The sequence below is a fragment of the Phyllobates terribilis genome, unplaced genomic scaffold (genome assembly GCF_046119375.1).
Source record: "Phyllobates terribilis strain yellow unplaced genomic scaffold, ASM4611937v1 Scaffold_4__5_contigs__length_816908805, whole genome shotgun sequence".
Classification (NCBI taxonomy): domain Eukaryota; kingdom Metazoa; phylum Chordata; class Amphibia; order Anura; family Dendrobatidae; genus Phyllobates; species Phyllobates terribilis.
The window spans coordinates 490396138-490417565 of record NW_027362764.1 but is presented as its reverse complement, the minus strand read 5'-3'; the positions used below and the strand labels follow the sequence as shown (position 1 = coordinate 490417565).

At 42.1% G+C, this 21428-nt stretch overlaps 1 protein-coding gene across 3 annotated transcripts in view; it reads left to right on the top strand.

The window, feature by feature from the left end:
• MAK (male germ cell associated kinase) overlaps positions 1 to 21428 on the top strand; it is a 93701-nt gene that overhangs the window by 29439 nt on the left and 42834 nt on the right. For all 3 annotated transcript variants that reach the window (XM_073678766.1, XM_073678763.1, XM_073678764.1), the window contains exon 2: positions 19105 to 19375. In XM_073678766.1, the coding sequence (XP_073534867.1) occupies positions 19275 to 19375 (101 nt within the window). In that variant the 5' untranslated portion in view covers positions 19105 to 19274. The remainder of the gene's footprint in view (positions 1 to 19104; positions 19376 to 21428) is intronic.

Here is a 21428-nt window from a genome sequence, read left to right as displayed (position 1 = left end):
CTGGCAGTCTCGCTCCGCTCTGACCCTTTGCTCACCGCTCTGGCAGTCTCGCTCCGCTCTGACCCTTTGCTCACCGCTCTGGCAGTCTCGCTCCGCTCTGACCCTTTGCTCACCGCTCTGGCAGTCTCGCTCCGCTCTGACCCTTTGCTCACCGCTCTGGCAGTCTCGCTCCGCTCTGACCCTTTGCTCACCGCTCTGGCAGTCTCGCTCCGCTCTGACCCTTTGCTCACCGCTCTGGCAGTCTCGCTCCGCTCTGACCCTTTGCTCACCGCTCTGGCAGTCTCGCTCCGCTCTGACCCTTTGCTCACTGCTCCGGCAGTCTCGCTCTGCTCTGACTACTCCAGGCGGCCTCGTCCTGCTCTACTCTCGCTCACCGCTCCGGGCAGCCTCGTCCTGCTCTACTCTCGCTCACCGCTCCGGGCGGCCTCGTCCTGCTCTACTCTCGCTCACCGCTCCGGGCGGCCTCGTCCTGCTCTACTCTCGCTCACCGCTCTGGGCGGCCTTACTCTGCTGTGTTTGTCCGCCACATCTGTGGTTCTGTTCCCGAGTCCCAGTGTGTACTGGGTCCTATCCCGCCTGTGTTCCTACCTGCTAGTGCCTCCCTGTCTGCACTCTATCCGTGCTTGCCTGTACCCGCCTGCCTGCATACCTGCCTGCCTGCATACCAGTCGTGCCTGCCTATACCCACCAGTCTGTGTGCCAGCCTAACCAGTCTGTTCCTGTATTCCCCTGTGCGGGTCAACAGCCGTGTCCGGGGTCTGTCCTGGAGTAGCACCTGGTCTCTCTGCTCGGTTCCTCCTTGGTGCACTGGCGTCGTATGCCGTCGTGCGACCCTGGTCGGATTGGGTGAATACCTAGTTACGCCCCTCCAGGCATTCACTCTCCGGCTCGGTCTAGTGGAATCACACGCACTCGCCGCTCAGCCCGGGCGTGTGCATTACACCCTGATTCATCAAAGTTTTGTGCAACTCAGAGTTGGGCAAAAATGTAGCGACTTTTGGCATTTTCACACCAGTGTTGCCCAGCATTGCCAAAATAAGCGGAACTTGGAAATGACACCACAGCTTGTATAATTCATGACCAGTTGTAGCTTTCCTTATCCCGGAAATCTTACTCCAGGCTGACTGGAGTAAGACTTGTGGCAAGGCATATGCCACTTTTCCCTTTGCCTGATTTATTTAGTGGCGTATGGCTCTCAAGGAATCAGGTCCGGCTCCCTCATGAAGACCTGTGTGAAACACTATACCTCTATATCCTAATGATAAAACCTGCCACTAAACCAATCCCCTCCTTTTTCTATATAAGGGGGACCCTTCGACCTGGCCATCCACAGACCCTCCAGGAAGCTCAGCACTGCACCTCTGCCAGGACTAACCTCCAGTTCCCGTATTCTTATTAACCTCCCTCCTTCCATTGTTTTTAGCACACCAGTCGCCTTTTAAACAGAATTATTTTTAACTTCTTGTAACCTAATAAATAAAGTTGGTCATTTTTAATATCTGCATTATTACTTTTCTCATACCCTATGTACCAGCGCAAGTTATTTTATTTTTAACCTTGAAAGGTATATAACCATGGATGATTAGAAAAGCGGGTGCTACATCCTGCATTGAAGACACTATCAGCTATAGAAGGGAGAGGAAAGAATCAATGTATGGTTTGTACTTTGTATGTTTAAGTGATTTTATTACCTTGTGTGTGTGTGTTCTTTTTGTATCAATAAGATCGTATACTTGTTAATTTATTAGGTGTGCACATCCTTATTGTATTGAATCTATCCTCTCCCTTCTATACTATATATAGTTGGGTTATGGTGTGCATGTTATAACTTGTGTCTAACCATTTCTATATACAGTGTAACCTGGCAGCGTCGGCTGAGCACGTGTCCTATTGTTTCACCTTTCTAGCTTATGTCCTCCACATGGTATTTTTACACTGGGATAAAGCTATTGTCTCGGCATTAGTACCCAGTGTGCTTGTATCTACGGATGAATGTTTAACCACATTCCTGAGATTTGTGGTTTGTTTGTCTACACTCTGTATGACTTCATGACATCCTATACTAACAAAGGCCAATAATTACAGAAGGACTCCCATCAAAGTTTTTATCCTCTTAATATATTTCATTCATCATATTATACAGCACTGGGTACTTAAAATTGCTCATTTTACCCTTCTACCCAGCTAATTTTTCTGTTTTCCATTAGGTCTATGACATCACGTGATTAAAAACTGACGAGCTGAATCCTTCTAAGCTCTATGTAGAAACAGGAGGTCAATTTTTCCTGCCGGACTCATAAGTCACTGCAGAAGTCCCTGGCAGGGGGGGAAAGAGGGGGATGATAAATACAGGGGCAAAAGACTTCCTGTTTCTACATAGAGTAAAGAAAAGAGCAGATTTAGCTGGGTAGACAGACAAAATGAGCAATTGTAGGTACACATTTATATATAATACTAGCTATTGAACCCGTTCTACGCCCAGGTGGCGAGCATTTTATTAGTATATGGTCTCCCATGCTGCTATGTGCTGCCCCCATGCTGCTATGTGCTGCCCCCCTCCTGGTATTTGTGCTGCCCCCCTCCTGGTATTTGTGCTCCCTAATCCTGTTCCCCCATCCTGTTATGTGCTGCCCCCATCCTATCCTGGTTTGCATGGCACCCTTCACCCCCAATCCTGGTATGCATGGCACCCTTCACCCCCAATCCTGGTATGCATGGCACCCTTCACCCCCAATCCTGGTATGCATGGCACCCCTCACCCCCAATCCTGGTATGCATGGCACCCCTCACCCCCAATCCTGCTATGCATGGCACCCCTCACTCCCAATCCTGGTATGCATGTTACCCCATCCCTCATCCCTATCCTGGTATGTATGGTACCCCTCATCCTGGTATGGATGGTACCTCTCATCCCTATCCTGGTATGCATGGCACCCCTCACCCCCAATCCTGGTATGCATGGCACCCCTCACCCCCAATCCTGGTATGCATGGCACCCCTCACCCCCAATCCTGGTATGCATGGCACCCCTCACCCCCAATCCTGGTATGCATGGCACCCCTCACCCCCAATCCTGGTATGCATGGCACCCCTCACCCCCAATCCTGGTATGCATGGCACCCCTCACTCCCAATCCTGGTATGCATGGCACCCCTCATACCCAATCCTGATATGCATCGCCCCCTCAGCCTTATCCTGGTATGCATGGGCCCCTCACTCCCATCCTGCTATGCATGGCACCCCTCATCCCTAATCCTGGTATGCATGGCACCCCTCATCCCTAATCCTGGTATGCATGGCACCCCTCATCCCTAATCCTGCTATGCATGGCACCCCTCACTCCCAATCCTGGTATGCATGTTACCCCATCCCTCATCCCTATCCTGGTATGTATGGTACCCCTCATCCTGGTATGGATGGCACCCCTCATCCCTATCCTGGTATGCATGGCACCCCTCACCCCCAATCCTGGTATGCATGGCACCCCTCACCCCCAATCCTGGTATGCATGGCACCCCTCACCCCCAATCCTGGTATGCATGGCACCCCTCACCCCCAATCCTGGTATGCATGGCACCCCTCACTCCCAATCCTGGTATGCATGGCACCCCTCACTCCCAATCCTGGTATGCATGGCACCCCTCACTCCCATCCTGGTATGCATGGCACCCCTCATCCCTATGCTGGTACACATGGTACCCCTCATCCCTATCTGTATTTCTTTGCTGGATTGCTCCGCTGGCGTAGCTTATTTTGTTGCTGGATTGCTCCGCTGACTGTGTTGGAGTACTCTGCTGACTATTCTATATATAGTAGATATATGTATATATGTTCTATAGATATACAGTACAGACCAAAAGTTTGGACACGCCTTCTCATTTAAAGATTTTTCTGTATTTTCATGACTTTGAAAATTGTACATTCACACTGAAGGCATCAAAACTATGCATTAACACATGTGGAATTATATACTTAACAAAAAAGTGTGAAACAACTGAAAATATGTCTTATATTCTAGGTTCTTCAAAGTAGCCACCTTTTGCTTTGATGACTGCTTTGCACACTCTTGGCATTCTCTTGATGAGCTTCAAGAGGTAGTCACCGGAAATGGTTTTCACTTCACAGGTGTGCCCTGTCAGGTTTAATAAGTGGGATTTCTTGCCTTATAAATGGTGTTGGGACGATCAGTTGTGTTATGCAGAAGTCAGGTGGATACACAGCTGATAGTCCTACTGAATAGACTGTTGGCTGCTTTTTTTCTTGCCATAATACAAATTCTAAGTAAAGAAACACGAGTGGCCATCATTACTTTAAGAAATGAAGGTCAGTCAGTCCGAAAAATTGGGCAAACTTTGAATGTGTCCCCAAGTGCAGTTGCAAAAACAATCAAGCGCTACAAAGAAACTGGCTCACATGAGGACCGCCCCAGGAGAGGAAGACCAAGCGTCACCTCTGCTTCTGAGGATAAGTTTATCCGAGTCACCAGCCTCAGAAATCGCAGGTTAACAGCAGCTTAGATTAGAGACCAGGTCAATGCCACAGAGAGTTCTAGCAGCAGACACATCTCTTCAACAACTGTTAAGAGGAGACTTTGTGCAGCAGGCCTTCATGGTAAAATAGCTGCTAGGAAACCACTGCTAAGGACAGGCAACAAGCAGAAGAGACTTGTTTGGGCTAAAGAACTCAAGGAATGGACATTAGACCAGTGGAAATCTGTGCTGTGGTCTGATGAGTCCAAATTTGAGATCTTTGGTTCCAACCACCGTGTCTTTGTGCGACGCAGAAAAGGTGAACGGATGGACTCTACTTGCCTGGTTCCCACCGTAGCAAAAAAGAAGCAAGACAAAAATATATCTCATACCCTACCATCATTATATATAAATGTAAAGCAAAGTTGCATAATAAATATAGGGTACTTAGTGAACTATTTTTGATCAAAAAAAGTATACAAGCCGTCCCACCAGCGGCAAGGTGACCCTAAATTTGATCAAAAATAGTTCACTAAGTACCCTATATTTATTATGCAACTTTGCTTTACATTTATATATAATGATGGTAGGGTATGAGATATATTTTTGTCTTTTGTAGGTTTTGCTTCTTTTTGCTAGTGTGAACATGCTCCTATTTCTTGCATGTCTACCATCTTAGACCTCAGTTCACATTGCTTGGTTTTTTGTCTTGTTTGCATTCTGTGCAATTTAAGGGTGTGGCATGCCCTTTGTTGAGCTGATTGGTATATATGTAGCTTACCACGGGCCTAGGTGGTCTGGAGTTGGGACCCGGTCCTATTTGTCTACCCTTTTATATGCATTACTTCAACTTTGATATACAGTAAGGTTTTTAATATAGGCAGTATAGGTACCGTCCCAATTTAGGGACACCTTGCCGCTGGTGGGACGGCTTGTATACTTTTTTTGATCAAAAATAGTTCACTAAGTACCCTATATTTATTATGCAATTTTGCTTTACATTTATATATAATTATGGTAGGGTATGAGATATATTTTTGTCTTGCTTCTTTTTTGCTAATGTGAACATGCCTCTGTTTCTTGTATGTCGGCCATCTTAGACCTCAGTTCACATTGTCTGGTTTTTTGACTTGTTTGCATTCTGTGCAATTTAAGGGTGTGGCATGCCCTTTGTTGAGCTGATTGGTATATATGTAGCTTACCACGGGCCTAGGTGGTCTGGAGTTGGGACCCGGTCCTATTTGTCTACCCTTTTATATGCATTACTTCAACTTTGATATACAGTAAGGTTTTTAATATAGGCAGTATAGGTACCGTCCCAATTTAGGGTCACCTTGCCGCTGGTGGGACGGCTTGTATACTTTTTTTGATCAAAAATAGTTCACTAAGTACCCTATATTTATTATGCAATTTTGCTTTACATTTATATATAATTATGGTAGGGTATGAGATATATTTTTGTCTTGCTTCTTTTTTGCTAGTGTGAACATGCCTCTGTTTCTTGTATGTCGGCCATCTTAGACCTCAGTTCACATTGTCTGGTTTTTTGACTTGTTTGCATTCTGTGCAATTTAAGGGTGTGGCATGCCCTTTGTTGAGCTGATTGGTATATATGTAGCTTACCACGGGCCTAGGTGGTCTGGAGTTGGGACCCGGTCCTATTTGTCTACCCTTTTATATGCATTACTTCAACTTTGATATACAGTAAGGTTTTTAATATAGGCAGTATAGGTACCGTCCCAATTTAGGGTCACCTTGCCGCTGGTGGGACGGCTTGTATACTTTTTTTGATCAAAAATAGTTCACTAAGTACCCTATATTTATTATGCAATTTTGCTTTACATTTATATATAATTATGGTAGGGTATGAGATATATTTTTGTCTTGCTTCTTTTTTGCTAGTGTGAACATGCCTCTGTTTCTTGTATGTCGGCCATCTTAGACCTCAGTTCACATTGTCTGGTTCCCACCGTGAAGCATGGAGGAGGAGGTGTGATGATGTGGGGGTGCTTTGCTGGTGACACTGTTGGGGATTTATTCAAAATTGAAGGCATACTGAACCAGCATGGCTACCACAGCATCTTGCAGCGGCATGCTATTCCATCCGGTTTGCGTTTAGTTGGACCATAATTTATTTTTCAACAGGACAATGACCCCAAACACAACTTCAGGCTGTGTAAGGGCTATTTGACCAAGAAGGAGAGTGATGGGGTGCTACGCCAGATGACCTGGCCTCCACGGTCACCAGACCTGAACCCAATCGAGATAGTTTGGGGTGAGCTGGACCGCAGAGTGAAGGCAAAAGGGCCAACAAGTGCTAAGCATCTCTGGAAACTCCTTCAAGATTGTTGGAAGACCATTTCCGGTGACAACCTCTTGAAGCTCATTAAGAGAATGCCAAGAGTGTGCAAAGCAGTCATCAAAGCAAAAGGTGGCTACTTTGAAGAACCTAGAATATAAGACATATTTTCAGTTGTTTCACACTTTTTTGTTAAGTATATAATTCCACATGTGTTAATTCATAGTCTTGATGCCTTCAGTGTGAATGTACAATTTTCAAAGTCATGAAAATACAGAAAAACCTTTAAATGAGAAGGTGTGTCCAAACTTTTGGTCTGTACTGTGTGTGTGTGTGTGTATATATATGTATATGTGTATATATATATATATATATATGTGTATGTATATGTACAAAATCTTTTTTTTATGATAGAGACCGTAGGCACTGCGTGACGCAGAAATCTTGTGTCTTTAAAATGGCGGCAAAGTGTGGGGGTACGTTACATATTTAAATGATTAGTGATGTCAGGAGAGGGCGGGGAGGACTATGACGCCAGATCAGCGCTTGCGCAGTCTGCGCTTTCCGGCGCCATTTTGTTGAAGACACACTTCAAGTGTGTCTTCAATGTGTCTATTGAAGACACACTTGCAATGTGTCTTCAATAAAACAGCTATGCGCATGCACCGACTCCCACAGCGGATCCCGGCCTTCTGCCCGAAGAGACGCCGCGGCAACTGGCCTCCCGGATAGGTAAGTTGTTATGTTGCCGGAAATGGCGATATGCGATCAGTGCTTACGCATACTGCGATCTCCGGCGCCACAATCCTCATCCTCTTTTAGGATGGGGATGCGTTCCTCTGTGGGGTCCAAACTGCGCTTGCGCAGTCTATCGAGGCTTCAGACAGAGGGACGCATCTCCGCTTATATTATAGATGATTGCAATATATTAAGAGGAGAAAAACTTTGATGGGAGTGTTTCTTTAAATTCATTGATAGAATCAGCAGAACATTGAGATGTATAGTCAAATGGGGTAGGCTACTTGTAATAGCTCATAAATTATTGTGTTTCATGCTAGGAAATCCTATAGCATCTCAGTGCTAATCGCAACTTTTTATTCCATGGCTTTCTGATGCCCTTTTAAACATTGAACATGGTGCTAAGATGCCGGTGGTCCTGATCCCTTACCCAGTGTCTCCCGGTTCTGTCACAAATACAGATGATTCTGCTTTTGTATTCTTGCAAATGGTCACCGCATTCAGTCCCTGTGGACATGCCTAGGTGTATCACGTGTCCAATGTATACGTGGGAATACTATGTGATCATCGTCATCTATATTCCTATGGAGAGAATTCCACATCAGATGCTCATATGGACATTGGAGGTCTAAAGCCTCATTCCGGCGTCCTATTTTTCATGTACAAGTGATATCAGTGATTTTCACGGATAGCACTTGAACCTGTAATAGTCTATGGGGCCATTCACATGTCCAAAAATCGCGGAGACATGTCCGATTTTGGGCCGGATCCAAATCGGGAGTGTGAATCAATGGGTTTTGTGACATCCGAGTGTGGTCCAGTTTTCACGGCCTGTCAGAATGGAGAAATTATCGGTTTTTATTTTTTACAAATTTCTTTATGTACGAGAAAAACAAGTGGTATTCATTCCACACTCTGGTCAGAATAATTGGTCTACTTTTCTTGTACTTGGAGAAATCGATGTGTGAATGAGCCCTTAACATAAAACTCCAAAGTATTGAGGTGGGATACAGTATCGTAGCATGAAACATACCCATTTATTACTAATTTTACAATAGAGTTTCCAGCTCCTTTTTAAAGGGTTATTCCCATCTTTAGATGTTATGACCTATCCATGGGATAGGAGAAGGCTTGCTGAACATTGAGAATCTGACCGTTGGGATCCTGAGAATGGGGTTATGTGAAGCCCAACGTGAATAGCCAGACTTGTGCACCACCTCTTCATTCAAGAAGGTGAGAACGATACTCGTTCTCCTGCAGTCAGAGAGAATGAATTTAGACTTTGCTTTGCAGAGCTCCATTCTCAGCATTGGTGATGGTCTCAGCGGTCAGATCCCTACTGAGCAGCAAGTTCTCATCTACCCGACGGACAGGTGATAACTTCTACTTCACACAATAATGAATGTGGTTGGAAGGGTTTTGGAAATTGTTTAAATTACAAATTGTTTACGGAAAGCAAAAGGTCTGCATGTCTCCACGCGAGATTGAAAAGCACGGCGGTACAGCGTAGCCCCATAGAAGTCTATGAGCGCCACACAATTCAAAGGTCTTACTGAAACTATAGGCGCGCGCATTTTGAAGCTTTTTTCACTGTTTTCAGAACATTAACAATAAGAACATGGAAGAGTCCAGGACCCATTTGGTGAGCTGCATATCCTGCTACATGTTCACAGACTTGCCAGTGGAAAAGCCAAACTTCACATGCCAGAAATGCAAGCTTGTGTCCCTGTTGGAGGAAAAGTTGCGAAATCTAGAAGAGAGGTTAACTACCTTGAAAATCATTAAGGAAGGTGAAGAGTTCTTAGACAGAGCAGAATTATCTCTTCATGATTCAGAAAGAGAAGAAATTCGAACTGCACCTGACGAAACAGAGGAATGGAAGCATGTGACCCACAGAAGCAGGAGGATCGAGAGGCAGTCAGCACCCATACTGCTCAGGAACCAGTACCAGGCTCTCACGCAGGAGAACCATGAAGAAATACAGCAAAATAAGACTTTGCCAGCAATGAATAACCTTGTAAGCCCTCAGAATCCTCCTGGATGGAGAAAGAAAAATGTTGTGAAGAAAAAACGGAGAGTGGTGGTCATGGGGGATTCCCTGTTAAGAGGAACAGAGGCCGCTATCTGCAGACCAGACATAACCTCAAGAGAAATGTGCTGTCTTCCAGGAGCAAAAATTAAAGATGTGTCTGACAGGATATCAAGACTCTTCAGACCTACAGATCACTACCCATTCCTGCTAATACATGTGGGGACAAATGACACCGCAAGAAAGGACCTGGAAACCATCTGCAGTGACTTTGAAGACTTAGGCAAGAAAGTGAAAGAATTGGGAGCGCAGGTGGTCTTCTCATCCATCCTCCCAGTGGATGGCCATGGAACAATGAGGTGGAATAAGATTCTACAGGTGAACAACTGGCTACGTCGATGGTGCCGTCAACAAGGATTTGGATTTCTGGATCACGGAATGAATTACCTATACGATGGACTACTTGCTAGAGATGGGGTGCACCTTGCGAAGACTGGAAAACATGTATTTGGAAGTCGCCTTGCTACACTCATCAGAAGAGCTTTAAACTAGAACAATGTGGGAAGGGAAGCAAAAGGCCAGAAAAAGCCATACAGCTGACAAATACTATTGAGATCTCTGCTACTGGAAGTGGAAAAGAAGAACAAAGACAAAACAATTTAAATAATAATAAATATGGGAGGAAGAGAAACCAATCACAAACTAAAATGTTTTTATACAAATGCACAAAGCATGGGCAACAAACAAGGAGAATTGGAACTACTAATGCAGGAAAAGGAATATGATGTCATTGGAATCACTGAAACTTGGTGGGACGATACACATGATTGGAATAAAAGGCTAAAAGGATACAACTTATTTGCAAGAAACAGACTTGATAAACGAGGAGGAGGTGTTGCATTGTATGTTAGAAAAGCGTATATCTGCACAGAGATTGAAGCTTCAGAGACTGGGAGTTCTGTGGAAACTGTTTGGGTAAGAATACAAGGAGAGAACAACGGAAAGGACACCATTGTAGGCATTTACTACAGGCCACCTGGGCAAGCTGCAGATATGGATGAACTCTTTATGTATCAAATGACGAAGTTCTCCAAAAAATATGACGTAGTGGTCATGGGAGATTTCAACTATCCAGACATTTGTTGGGAATCTCTCTCAAGTAAAACTAACAGGTCAAGCAAATTCTTATCCTCTCTTGCTGACAACTTTATCTTCCAAAAGGTAGGGGAGAAAACAAGGGGATCTGCTACTTTGGATCTAATCCTTATAAACAGGGAGGAAATGGTTGAGGAGGTAAAGGTGGCTGGGACCCTAGGAGGCAGCGATCATGCTATTATAGAATTTTGGATAACTAGAGGAGGAAGACATGTGAAGACTCAAACTTCAAGGTTAGATTTTAGAAAGGCAGATTTTAAGAGACTCAGAAAGAGAATAGGAGGGATCCAACGGCTGGATGTCCTTAAGGACAAAAATGTCCAGGAAGGATGGGAAATTTTTAAAAATGAGATTCTCAAAGCACAATCGTTAACAATCCCAAAAAGTAGGAAGAATGGGAAGCATTTAAGGAAACCAGGATGGATGAACACAGAACTTAAACACATGCTAAAAAGAAAGAAAGAAATGTTTATTAAATGGAAAGAGGGAGGCATATCTAAAGAAGATTATAATGCAGTCTGCAGATCCTGCAGGGCACGTATCAGGTTAGCTAAAGCTGACAATGAATTAAGGCTTGCAAGAGATGTCAAAAGCAATAAAAAAGGATTTTGGGGGTATGTCAAAAGTAAAAGAAAAGTCAAAGATGCTATAGGATTTTTACAGGATGAAAATGGAGAAATGGTAAGAGAGGATGTTGAGAAGGCCGAACTTTTTAACTCCTATTTTGCATCTGTTTTCTCTCAGAAAGAAAATGTAACATCAACTGATCTTCACTGTCCTTTTAAAGGAATAGAGGAATCCAAGTTATCTGTAAACAGAAAGATTGTGAGGGAATATTTAGCTAACATAAATGAGTTCAAGTCTCCAGGTCCAGATGAATTACACCCCAGAGTACTGAAGGAGATCGTAGAAGAAATTTTAGAACCACTCTCCATAATCTTTGAAAATTCTTGGAGAACAGGAGAAGTCCCAGAAGACTGGAGAAGAGCAAGTGTTGTTCCTATCTTCAAAAAGGGGAAGAAGGTGGACCCAGGGAACTATAGGCCGGTGAGTCTGACTTCTATACCAGGAAAGATCTTTGAACAAATTATTAAACAACATGTATGTAAGTACCTGGATAAGAATGAAGTGATTAACCAGAGTCAGCATGGGTTTGTAACTAACAAGTCATGTCAGACTAACTTAATTTCCTTCTATGACAGAATCACTGACTGGGTGGATCAGGGAAATGCTGTAGATATAGTATATCTTGACTTCAGCAAAGCATTTGACAAAGTATCTCACACCATCCTTATTGAAAAAATGACCAAGTATGCAGTGGACCAGGCAACTGTTAGGTGGATTCATAACTGGCTTAGTGATCGGACTCAAAGGGTGGTTGTAAATGGCTTCACATCCAGCTGGATGAATGTCTCAAGTGGGGTACCACAGGGCTCCGTCCTGGGACCTGTATTGTTCAACATCTTTATCAATGATTTAGATGAAGGAATTGAGGGTAAACTGATTAAATTTGCTGATGACACAAAGCTAGGAGGGATAGCTAATACTAGAGAAGAGAGAGAGAGGATTCAAAAAGACCTAAATAAACTGGAGCAGTGGGCAGCAACCAACAGAATGGTTTTTAACAGGGAAAAATGCAAAGTACTACATCTGGGCAATAAAAATGAAAAAAGCATATACAGAATGGGAGGAATAGAGCTAAGCAACAGTACATGTGAAAAAGACTTAGGTATACTAATAGATCATAGACTGAACATGAGTCAACAGTGTGATGCAGCAGCAAAAATGGCAAATACAATTCTGGGATGTATTAACAGAAGCATACAGTCTAGATCACGTGAAGTCATTATCGGTCTTTACTCCTCTTTGGTCAGACCTCATCTGGAATACTGTGTACAGTTTTGGGCACCACATTTTAAAAAAGACCTAGACAAACTGGAGCAAGTTCAGAGAAGAGCGACCAGAATGGTGACTGGTCTGCAAACCATGTCTTATGAGGAACGGTTGCAGGATTTGGGAATGTTTAGCTTGCAAAAAAGAAGACTGAGAGGAGACTTAATAGCTGTCTACAAATATGTCAAGGGCTGTCACATTGTAGAAGGATCATCTTTATTCTCATTTGCACAAGGAAAGACTAGAAGCAATGGGATGAAACTAAATGGGAGGAGACACAGATTAGATATTAGAAAAAACTTTTTGACAGGGTGATTAATGAGTGGAACAGGCTGCCACGAGAGGTGGTGAGTTCCCCTTCAATGGACGTCTTCAAACAGAGGCTGGACAGACATCTGTCTGAGATGATCTAGTGAATCCTGCTTTGAGCAGGGGGTTGGACCAGATGACCCAGGAGGTCCCTTCCAACTCTACCATTCTATGATTCTATGATTCTATGAAACTGTAATAAGGTAATGTGCGTGAGACCTTAATGTGATTGAGATCATTCCTCTAATCTGTGCTCTGAGCTAAACAACACACGACCCAACAGCTGGTGCTGTGTAATTCCAGGGAGATAGAAATGTAGGAAGAGGGTCTCCGCGTAACGCTAAAGAGTATTTAATACTATAAAGAGGACCTGCTCTCCTGACATGTCTATTTTAGTAAGTAATCACATCTTCCTATAATATAACCCCTTCAAATCACAGCCAATTTTGGCCATTTCTTTTCATCACTTTTCTATTGTCTCCTTCCAGGAGCCATACCTTCTTTATTTTTTTTGGCGCTGTAGTCATAAGAGGGCTTGTTTTTATTTTGGGATGATCTGTATTTCTGAATTGCATAATTTTGGGGTTCAGAACCCTTTTAATAATCCTTTATGAACCCTTTATGGGAAGGAATACAAACAACAGTTCTGCCACTTTTTTTGCCTTTTAAATTTTACCCTGTTCGCCTTGTGTTAACTTTATTCTGTGTGTCAGTATACCGTAAATATGGTGATACCAAAATTTATATAATTTTATTTAGGTTTTATTACTTTTGTACAATTACACTCTTTAAAAAAAAATCATTTGTTTTAGGGTTGCCATATTCTGAGTGCCATAAGTTTCACAATTTTCTGTCAGTGGAGCTGTACGAGCGCTTGCTTTTTTTTTTTTTTTTGCGTGACGACCTGTAGTTTTCATTCGTACCATTTTGTGGTAGTTGCAACTTTGTGATCCATTTTTATAAACTTCTTAGGAAGCAAAAATTACAAAAATAAGTAATTCTATATTTTGATTCTTTTGTAAACACCAGTCTACTTTTGGCATAATTGACGTTATTTTTATTCTGCGGGTCGATACGACCATGGGAATGCCAGATTTCTATACTGCTTTTTGTTTTTTGTTTTTTTTTGTTTTTAAACTGACACCCATAAACTTTTATTTTTCTGCAGATGGAGCTGTGTGTGGACTTGTCTTGCAAAAAACAAGCTGTAGTTTTTAATACTTTTTGGTATATACTACTTTTTATCACTGTTTATTTTTCTTCATTAATATCTTCTTTACACAGCCAGACCAAAGTAAATGATGTGCACTGAGCGATCTGTAATAGATTGCTTAGTGCTGCCATTGTTCTCAGTGGTGTGAGTCCATTTTACACAGGACTATGCACCACGGAGAATGATGATCTATTTTTGCCTTCGTGACCAGGCCAATTTTTTCAGTTCTGACCACTGTCACTTTATGAAGTAATTACTGTGAACGCTTCAACTGATTCCCCTGATTCTGAGATTGTTTTTTTTTCGTGACATATTGTACTTCATGATTATGGTAAAATTTATTCGATATCACTTGCGTTTATTTGTGAAAAAATCGGAAATTTGGCGAAAATTTTGAAAATTTTGCAATTTTCAAACTTTGAATTTTCATGACCTTAAATCAGAGAGATATGTCACACAAAATAGTTAACAAATAACATTTCCCACATGTCTACTTTACATCAGCACAATTTTGGAACCAAAATTTTTTTTTTGTTAGGAAGCTATAAGGGTTAAAAGTTGACCAGCGATTTCTCATTTTTCCAACAAAATCATTTTTTTTTAGGGACCACATCTTATTTGAAGTGACTTTGAGGGGCCTTTATGACAGAAAATACCCAAAAGTGACACCATTATAAAAACTGCACCCCTCAAGGTGCTCAAAACCACATTCAATAAGTTTAGTAACCCTTCAGGTGTTTCACGAGAATTTTTGGAATGTGGAAGAAAACAATGAACATTTAACTTTTTTTCACAAAAATGTTACTTTAGACCCAATTTTTTTTATTTTCACAAGGGTAACAGGAAAAAATTGACTACATAATTTGTAGTGCAATTTCTCATGAGCGCATTGATACCCCATATGTGAGGGAAAACCACTGTTTGGGCGCACTGCAGGGTTCAGAGAAGGGAAGGAGCGCCATTTGACTTTTTGAATGTAAAATTTGCTTGAATAATTAGCGGACGCCATGTTGCATTTTGGGAGCCCCTGATGTGCCTAAACAGTGGAAACCCCCCACAAATGACACCATTTTGGAAACTAGACCCCTTAGGGAACTTATCTAGATGTGTGGTGAGCACCTTGCACCCCCAGGTGCTTCACAGAAGCTTATAATATTGAGCCGTAAAAATAAAATTTTCACATTTTTCCCACAAAAAATGTTTTTCATCCCCTAATTTTGCATTATCATAAGGATAACAGGAGAAATTGCACCATGAAATTTGTTGTACAATTTCTCCTGAATACGCCGATACCCCATATGTGGGGGAAAACTACTGCTTTGGTGTACGGCAGGGTTCAGAAGAGAAAGGAGCGCTATGTTGGCTGGGATAGGTTGCAGACACCATGTCACATTTGAAGAGTCGCTGACATGCCGAAACAGCAGAAACCCCCACAAGTGACCCCATTTTGTAAACTACACCTCTCAATGAATTCATCTAGGGAAGTAGTGAATATTTTTTAATTTTTAAATTTATACCATTGGGCAGTGAAAAAAGCATAATTATATTTTTACCATAAAAAAATGTTTTACCCTCAGATTTTACATTTTCACACAGGGCAATGGGTAAAAATGGTGCCGAAATGTGTCACACAATTTCTTCTAAAAGTGGCAATACCCCATATGTGGCTGTATCGTACTGCTTAGCCATACGGCGAGATCTGGGAGGGACCGAGCGCTATTTGACAATTGGAGAACAAATTATTGTAGAATAGGCATTTGGATTTGGGAGCACAAATTTTCTGAATTTCTTTTGGGGGCAAGGGCCATTTCGCTTTTCCAGAGCCTTTCTGCTACCAGTAACTTGGAAGTCCCTTATATTTTTAACAGATGACGGACCTGAGTGGGGACTAGCTTTTTTTGAGGACTGAGTTGAAGCTTTTATTGGGAACATTTTATGTAACATTTATCCGGCGCTCTAGGCTGAGCACTTACATCGGGGTTTCCATCTAAATTTCCAAGTGATGTAATTCAGATGAAACCCCTGCGGGATCCATTCACTATAATGAGGCAGCAGAGTTACTCTGGACTCCGTCTGGCCTCTGTTTAGCGGTGTCCTTTTTTTCAGAAGTGCACAAAACTGTGGCCAACCGCACTTTTATGCACGCCTAAAACAAATGACACCGTGGGATCACAGGCCAGACGGCATCCACAGAGGCCTATATCTGCCTCATTACAGGGAATCCTCTGCCGTGGGTTACGTCTGAATCACGTATTTCAGAGATTTACACGGAAACTCTGGTGTAAGTGCTCAGCGCAGAGCGCAGGATAAATGTGAGCAGAGCCTTACTGCGATCTTTGGGAGACATAATAAACAAATCAGTAGCAGGTGAAGATTTGGTTTTATTTATTTTTTACGCTGTTCCTCGTGCGGTATAAGTGATGAGATTACTTTATTCTTCGGGTCGGTGCGATTACAGAGATAGCAGATTTATATCGGGTTTTTATGACTGACAGCTGTCACACACTAAAAGACGCTTTTTTTGCAAAATCTAGTTTTTGCATCGCCATATTTTGAGAGCTATAATTTTTCCATATTTCAGCCGACAGAGTCATGTGACGGCTTGTTTTTTGCGGGACGAGTTGACATTTTTATTGGTACCATTTTTGGGTACGTGACATATTTTGATCGCTTTCTATTCTGTTTTTTTGGGAGGTAAAATTAACAAAAACCAACAATTCAGGAATTGTTTTTTGAGTTTTTTTTTATCCCGTTCTGCGTGTGGTAAAAGTGATAAGGCAGCATTATTCTTCGGGTCAGTACGTTTACAGTGATACTACTCTTACTGTATTTTTTTTTATGTTTTGGTGCTTTTACACAATAAAACAATTTTATAGAAAAAATATTTTTTTTGCATTGCTTTATTCTGAGAGCTATAACTTTTTTATTTTTCGGCTGATGGAGCTGTATGGCGTCTTTTTTTGCAGAACAAGATGACCTTTTCAGCGGTACCATTTTTCTTTCCATTTTACTTTTTGATCGCATTTTTTTCCACTTTTTGTTTGGCGATATGATGAAAAAGCATAGTTTTTTTGCTCCTTTTTTTATTTATTTTTTTACGGTGTGCACAGAAGGAGTTAATTAGTGTGCCAGTTTTATAGATCTTGTTGTTTCAGACGCGGCGATACCAAATATGTGTACTTTTTTTGTTTTTGCATAAATATACGGATTTATTGGTTTAATATTTTATTTATTTATTTTTATTTTGTGATTATTTTTTTTTTTTTTTTTTTTTTTTTTTAACATTTTGAACACATTTTTCAGACTTTTTTTTTTCATTTTTACTTAGTCCTGTATGGGACATTAATTTTTATTTTTCTAATCACTGTTCTCATGCAATGCAATAGATGTATTGCATTGCATGAGAGCTCTGCTGACAGTTTCACACTGTCTGTCTCCTGCTAGACTTCAGCTTCAGGCTGAGCCTAGCAGGACACCATATATGGCAGATCCGGAGGCGGTCATGTGACCTCCGGCTGCCATGACAGCGGCAGGTCCTGTAAGACATCAGGGGGCCGTTGGAGATCGCGGCATATAGAAGATAGCAAAGGGTTAACATCATTGGGACCTGATCCAATCAGGTGCCGATGATGTCCCCTGTCAGAGCTGTCGCTCTGCACCGCACCCGGAGCGCTTGCAGGACCCTGGGGGTCCTGAGGGCTGCGGGACCACCCACCATTCATAAACGTCGGCGCTGCACAGATTCCAGGCAGCGCCGACGTTTATGTACAGTGGGCGGTCTGAAAGCGGTTAAGCTGCACAAAAGATCATTTCGCTCGATGAAAAAGCGTTCATAGGGTAATCGGTAGCTTGTTTACACTGAAAGATAAAAATGAAACAAGTGCCATGTCAGCTCATCGGCACTCCTGCAACGCGGTCCCAGGGTGTCTATGGCTTGATAGGGCATCTAGACGCCTAATAATAGCCTAAAGGCCTAATAGTCTGTCTGAAAATAGACTACAAACAGACACGCATACAACATTTCACTACATAAGTATAGCAGTATATAATGGGGTCTAAGGGGTAAGGTTTATCCTTGTGGAGAGTGACAAGCCTAGCCTGGCATGTCAGAGTGAGTAGACTTCTACGCCATGCATGCTCCTCTGGGAAATTAAATATGAAAGTTTTCTCTTCAGGACTAGAACTCTAGCGCCACCTATAGGAAGCAGCGATCCTGAAAGTCAATGTTGATACTTTAACGAGCCTTGCAATATGACTTAGGATAAAAGCCAGTGTGTAATGAAAGCGATCCAGGGATCACATACCCAAGTCTCCTGGCCGGATTAAAACATTTTGTAAATAGTATAAAAATTAAATAAGTGTATAGTACAAGTAGTTAACTTTGGTAATACTATTTTTTTCCATATAAAACCGTGTTTTATTGTAAAAAACAAACAAAAAAACCCCTGACCTTTACTCACCCTCCCGGGGTCTAGGGCTGAGCCTGTACCCCTGCTCGCAGTGTCTGTTATTCTCTGCAGAGCTGATGTCCCTCATTGCTCAAGCTGATGGTACGAGTCTCTGAGCTCACTGATTGGCTGTTGACATCACTTTAGCGCTGCAGACTATAATACACTGAGAGCAACAGAGGAGACTCCTGGGGAGGGGGAGCAAAGAAGACTTTTTTTAACCGGCATTTTCTGAAACTGGAAAACCCCTTTAAGAATCCACATAATGAAAAAGAAAAGTAGCATTATTTTACAATAAAACATGTTTTATTATGGAAAAAAAAAATGCAAAACTGTATTGTCACATTGTTAAAGACTTGTACTATAGAATTAAATTACTTTTATCACTGTGCAGGTTAAATAATGTCAGAATATTTGATTAATCTCACATAACAAAGTGATGAAAAATCGTACATGACCAAAAATGTTTCTGTTTAAAGAATCTAATGTTTTACAAGAAGATCTGATCCATTATTTGCTTACTGGGTGTTTGTTTTTCTGTTTCCTTGTAGGTTCCCTTTAGTGGAATGGCAACATCGGGGGGCTGCCCATATTCTCCAGTTTAACATTTAAATGGCCATTCACATGAACATCCATACAATTCAACATATATTATCACTTCCTCGCAGCTGCTACTTTTTGTAGACAATTCTTTCAGCTTTTCGAACAGCAGATTGCGAAGATGAACCGGTATACAACATTCAAGCAGCTTGGAGATGGCACATATGGGAGTGTGCTGATGGGGAAAAGCAATGAGTCTGGGGAACTTGTGGCTATTAAAAGGTAAGTGAACAAATCAATGTATCATTTCTCTCATCAGCAAAAATGAATAAATGTATATTCTAGCTGTAGTAATTGATGCCTGTCGATAGTATAGGCTGTCGCTTGCTTGTTTTGTCGTGGTCCAAGCTCCTGTAGTCATGAAAATGAATGGGCTGCGGACTCTATGGTATTTTCTCTGCAGAGATGAGCGGATCAGGCAAAATTTGAAGTCGCCTGTTCTTGCTGACTTTCCCTGGAAATTTGTTTTGTGAAGAAGTTATTCCGCACATTTAATGTCCCTTATTTTGTTATAGGGTCTCTCCAGACCTCAGAGCATGATAAACGTAAGATTTAAAAAATGAAATAAATCCTTATACTAACCTCTCCAACCCCTGTGCTCCTCACTGTCACCAGATCAGTCATTGCTGCATCTTCAGATTGCCGCCACTTGTACTGAAATCCCTAGGCCTCTCACCCTGGGTCGGGTCTTCCAGCTTTGGAGGATTCTGCGCATACGTGTGCGTGGTCATGGCGCACACAGTGACGTCTTGATGATATTGTGCAGAAGTGTATTTAAAAAAAACTCCACATTTTGGCAAATGCTGGTTGTCAAGAATGACACCGGAGAGATCACGCAGAATCTCAACACTGCCACCAATTTGTCAAAGATTGCAGCCAGAGGGGTCATATCTCAACCTCACCTGCTGTTATCTTTGGAGCGAACAATGCTCTGCTGCCCCCTATCGTTCGGACAAGTACTTGATCGACCGACGATTAACGGAGAAGGCAGCAGGCTGTTTCCTCTAATAGGCCGGCTAGTGGGAAACTAACAGTGAGCGTATGGTATAGACACCTCCGATTCCAACGCATGGAATAGCTATATACCCCCGTATGGTCACTGCTAACTCCACGATAACCCAAGAAATATTAGCTGCCACCACCAGTCGTTATTACAGGTTGACTGGATGCCTGATGAGGCGCAGTTTACAGAACAAAAGAAACAGAACTACTACATTTTATATTTAATCCAAAACAATAGGCAGTGTTTATAAAAAAAAAATATACAAAACATTTTACAAAGGGGAAAAAACAATATAGCACATACAGTTACATAAAATAAAATGGATAAAACAAAGAAAACTTACTAAGGCGCTCACAGAGACGAGTCAACTTGGCAAAAGGATATTACTTTGATTGGGGACATTCAGTGAACGGGATTTATGCATACACAATATGTATCTCTCTACAGGAACAAAGATCATAATTCGGCTTGACCTTTTCTCAGCACCTGAGGTACACCCACACGCTACCGCCCCCCCCATCATGACCTCGCGTGGTCTGGGTTGTGGGTTGTCCTCAGCCCTTCTGCATTTTATGAAATCCCCAACTTATGCGATAACTTCGCTCCTGATTATCGCAGAAGTTTGAGATCGCTGCCATATTTTTTATCAGAATTTTACCCAGAGACCAAACATGACATGGCTGTTGTCTGTTATTTTTCACTATTGATTTGGGGCTTATAGGCAGGGTTTACAGTTAGTAAAAAAAATGCATCTTCTTCCCCAATTAGCCCTGAAGCTGAAAATTTACAGTGAAGGAAATAAGTATTTTATCCCTTGCTGTTTTTGTAAGTTTCCCCACTGACAAAGACATGAACAGTCTATAATTTTAAGGCTACGTTAATTTTAACATTGAGAGATAGAATATCCCCCCCCAAAAAAATCAAGAAAATCACATTGTATAAATTAGATACATTTATTTGCATTTTGCAGTGAGAAATAAGTATTTGATCCCTCTGGCAAACAACACTTAATACTTAGTGGCAAAACCCTTGTTGGCAAGCACAGCAGTCAGACTTTTTTTGTAGTTGATGATGAGGGTTGCGCACAGGTCAAGAGGAATTTTGGTCCACTCCTCTTTGCAGATAATCTCTAAATCATTCAGATTTTGAGACTGTCGCTTGGCAACTCGGAGCTTCAACTCCCTCCATAAGTTTTCTATGGGATTAAGGTGTGGAGACTGGCTAGGCCACTCCATGACCTTACTGTGCTTCTTCTTGAGCCACTCCTTTGTT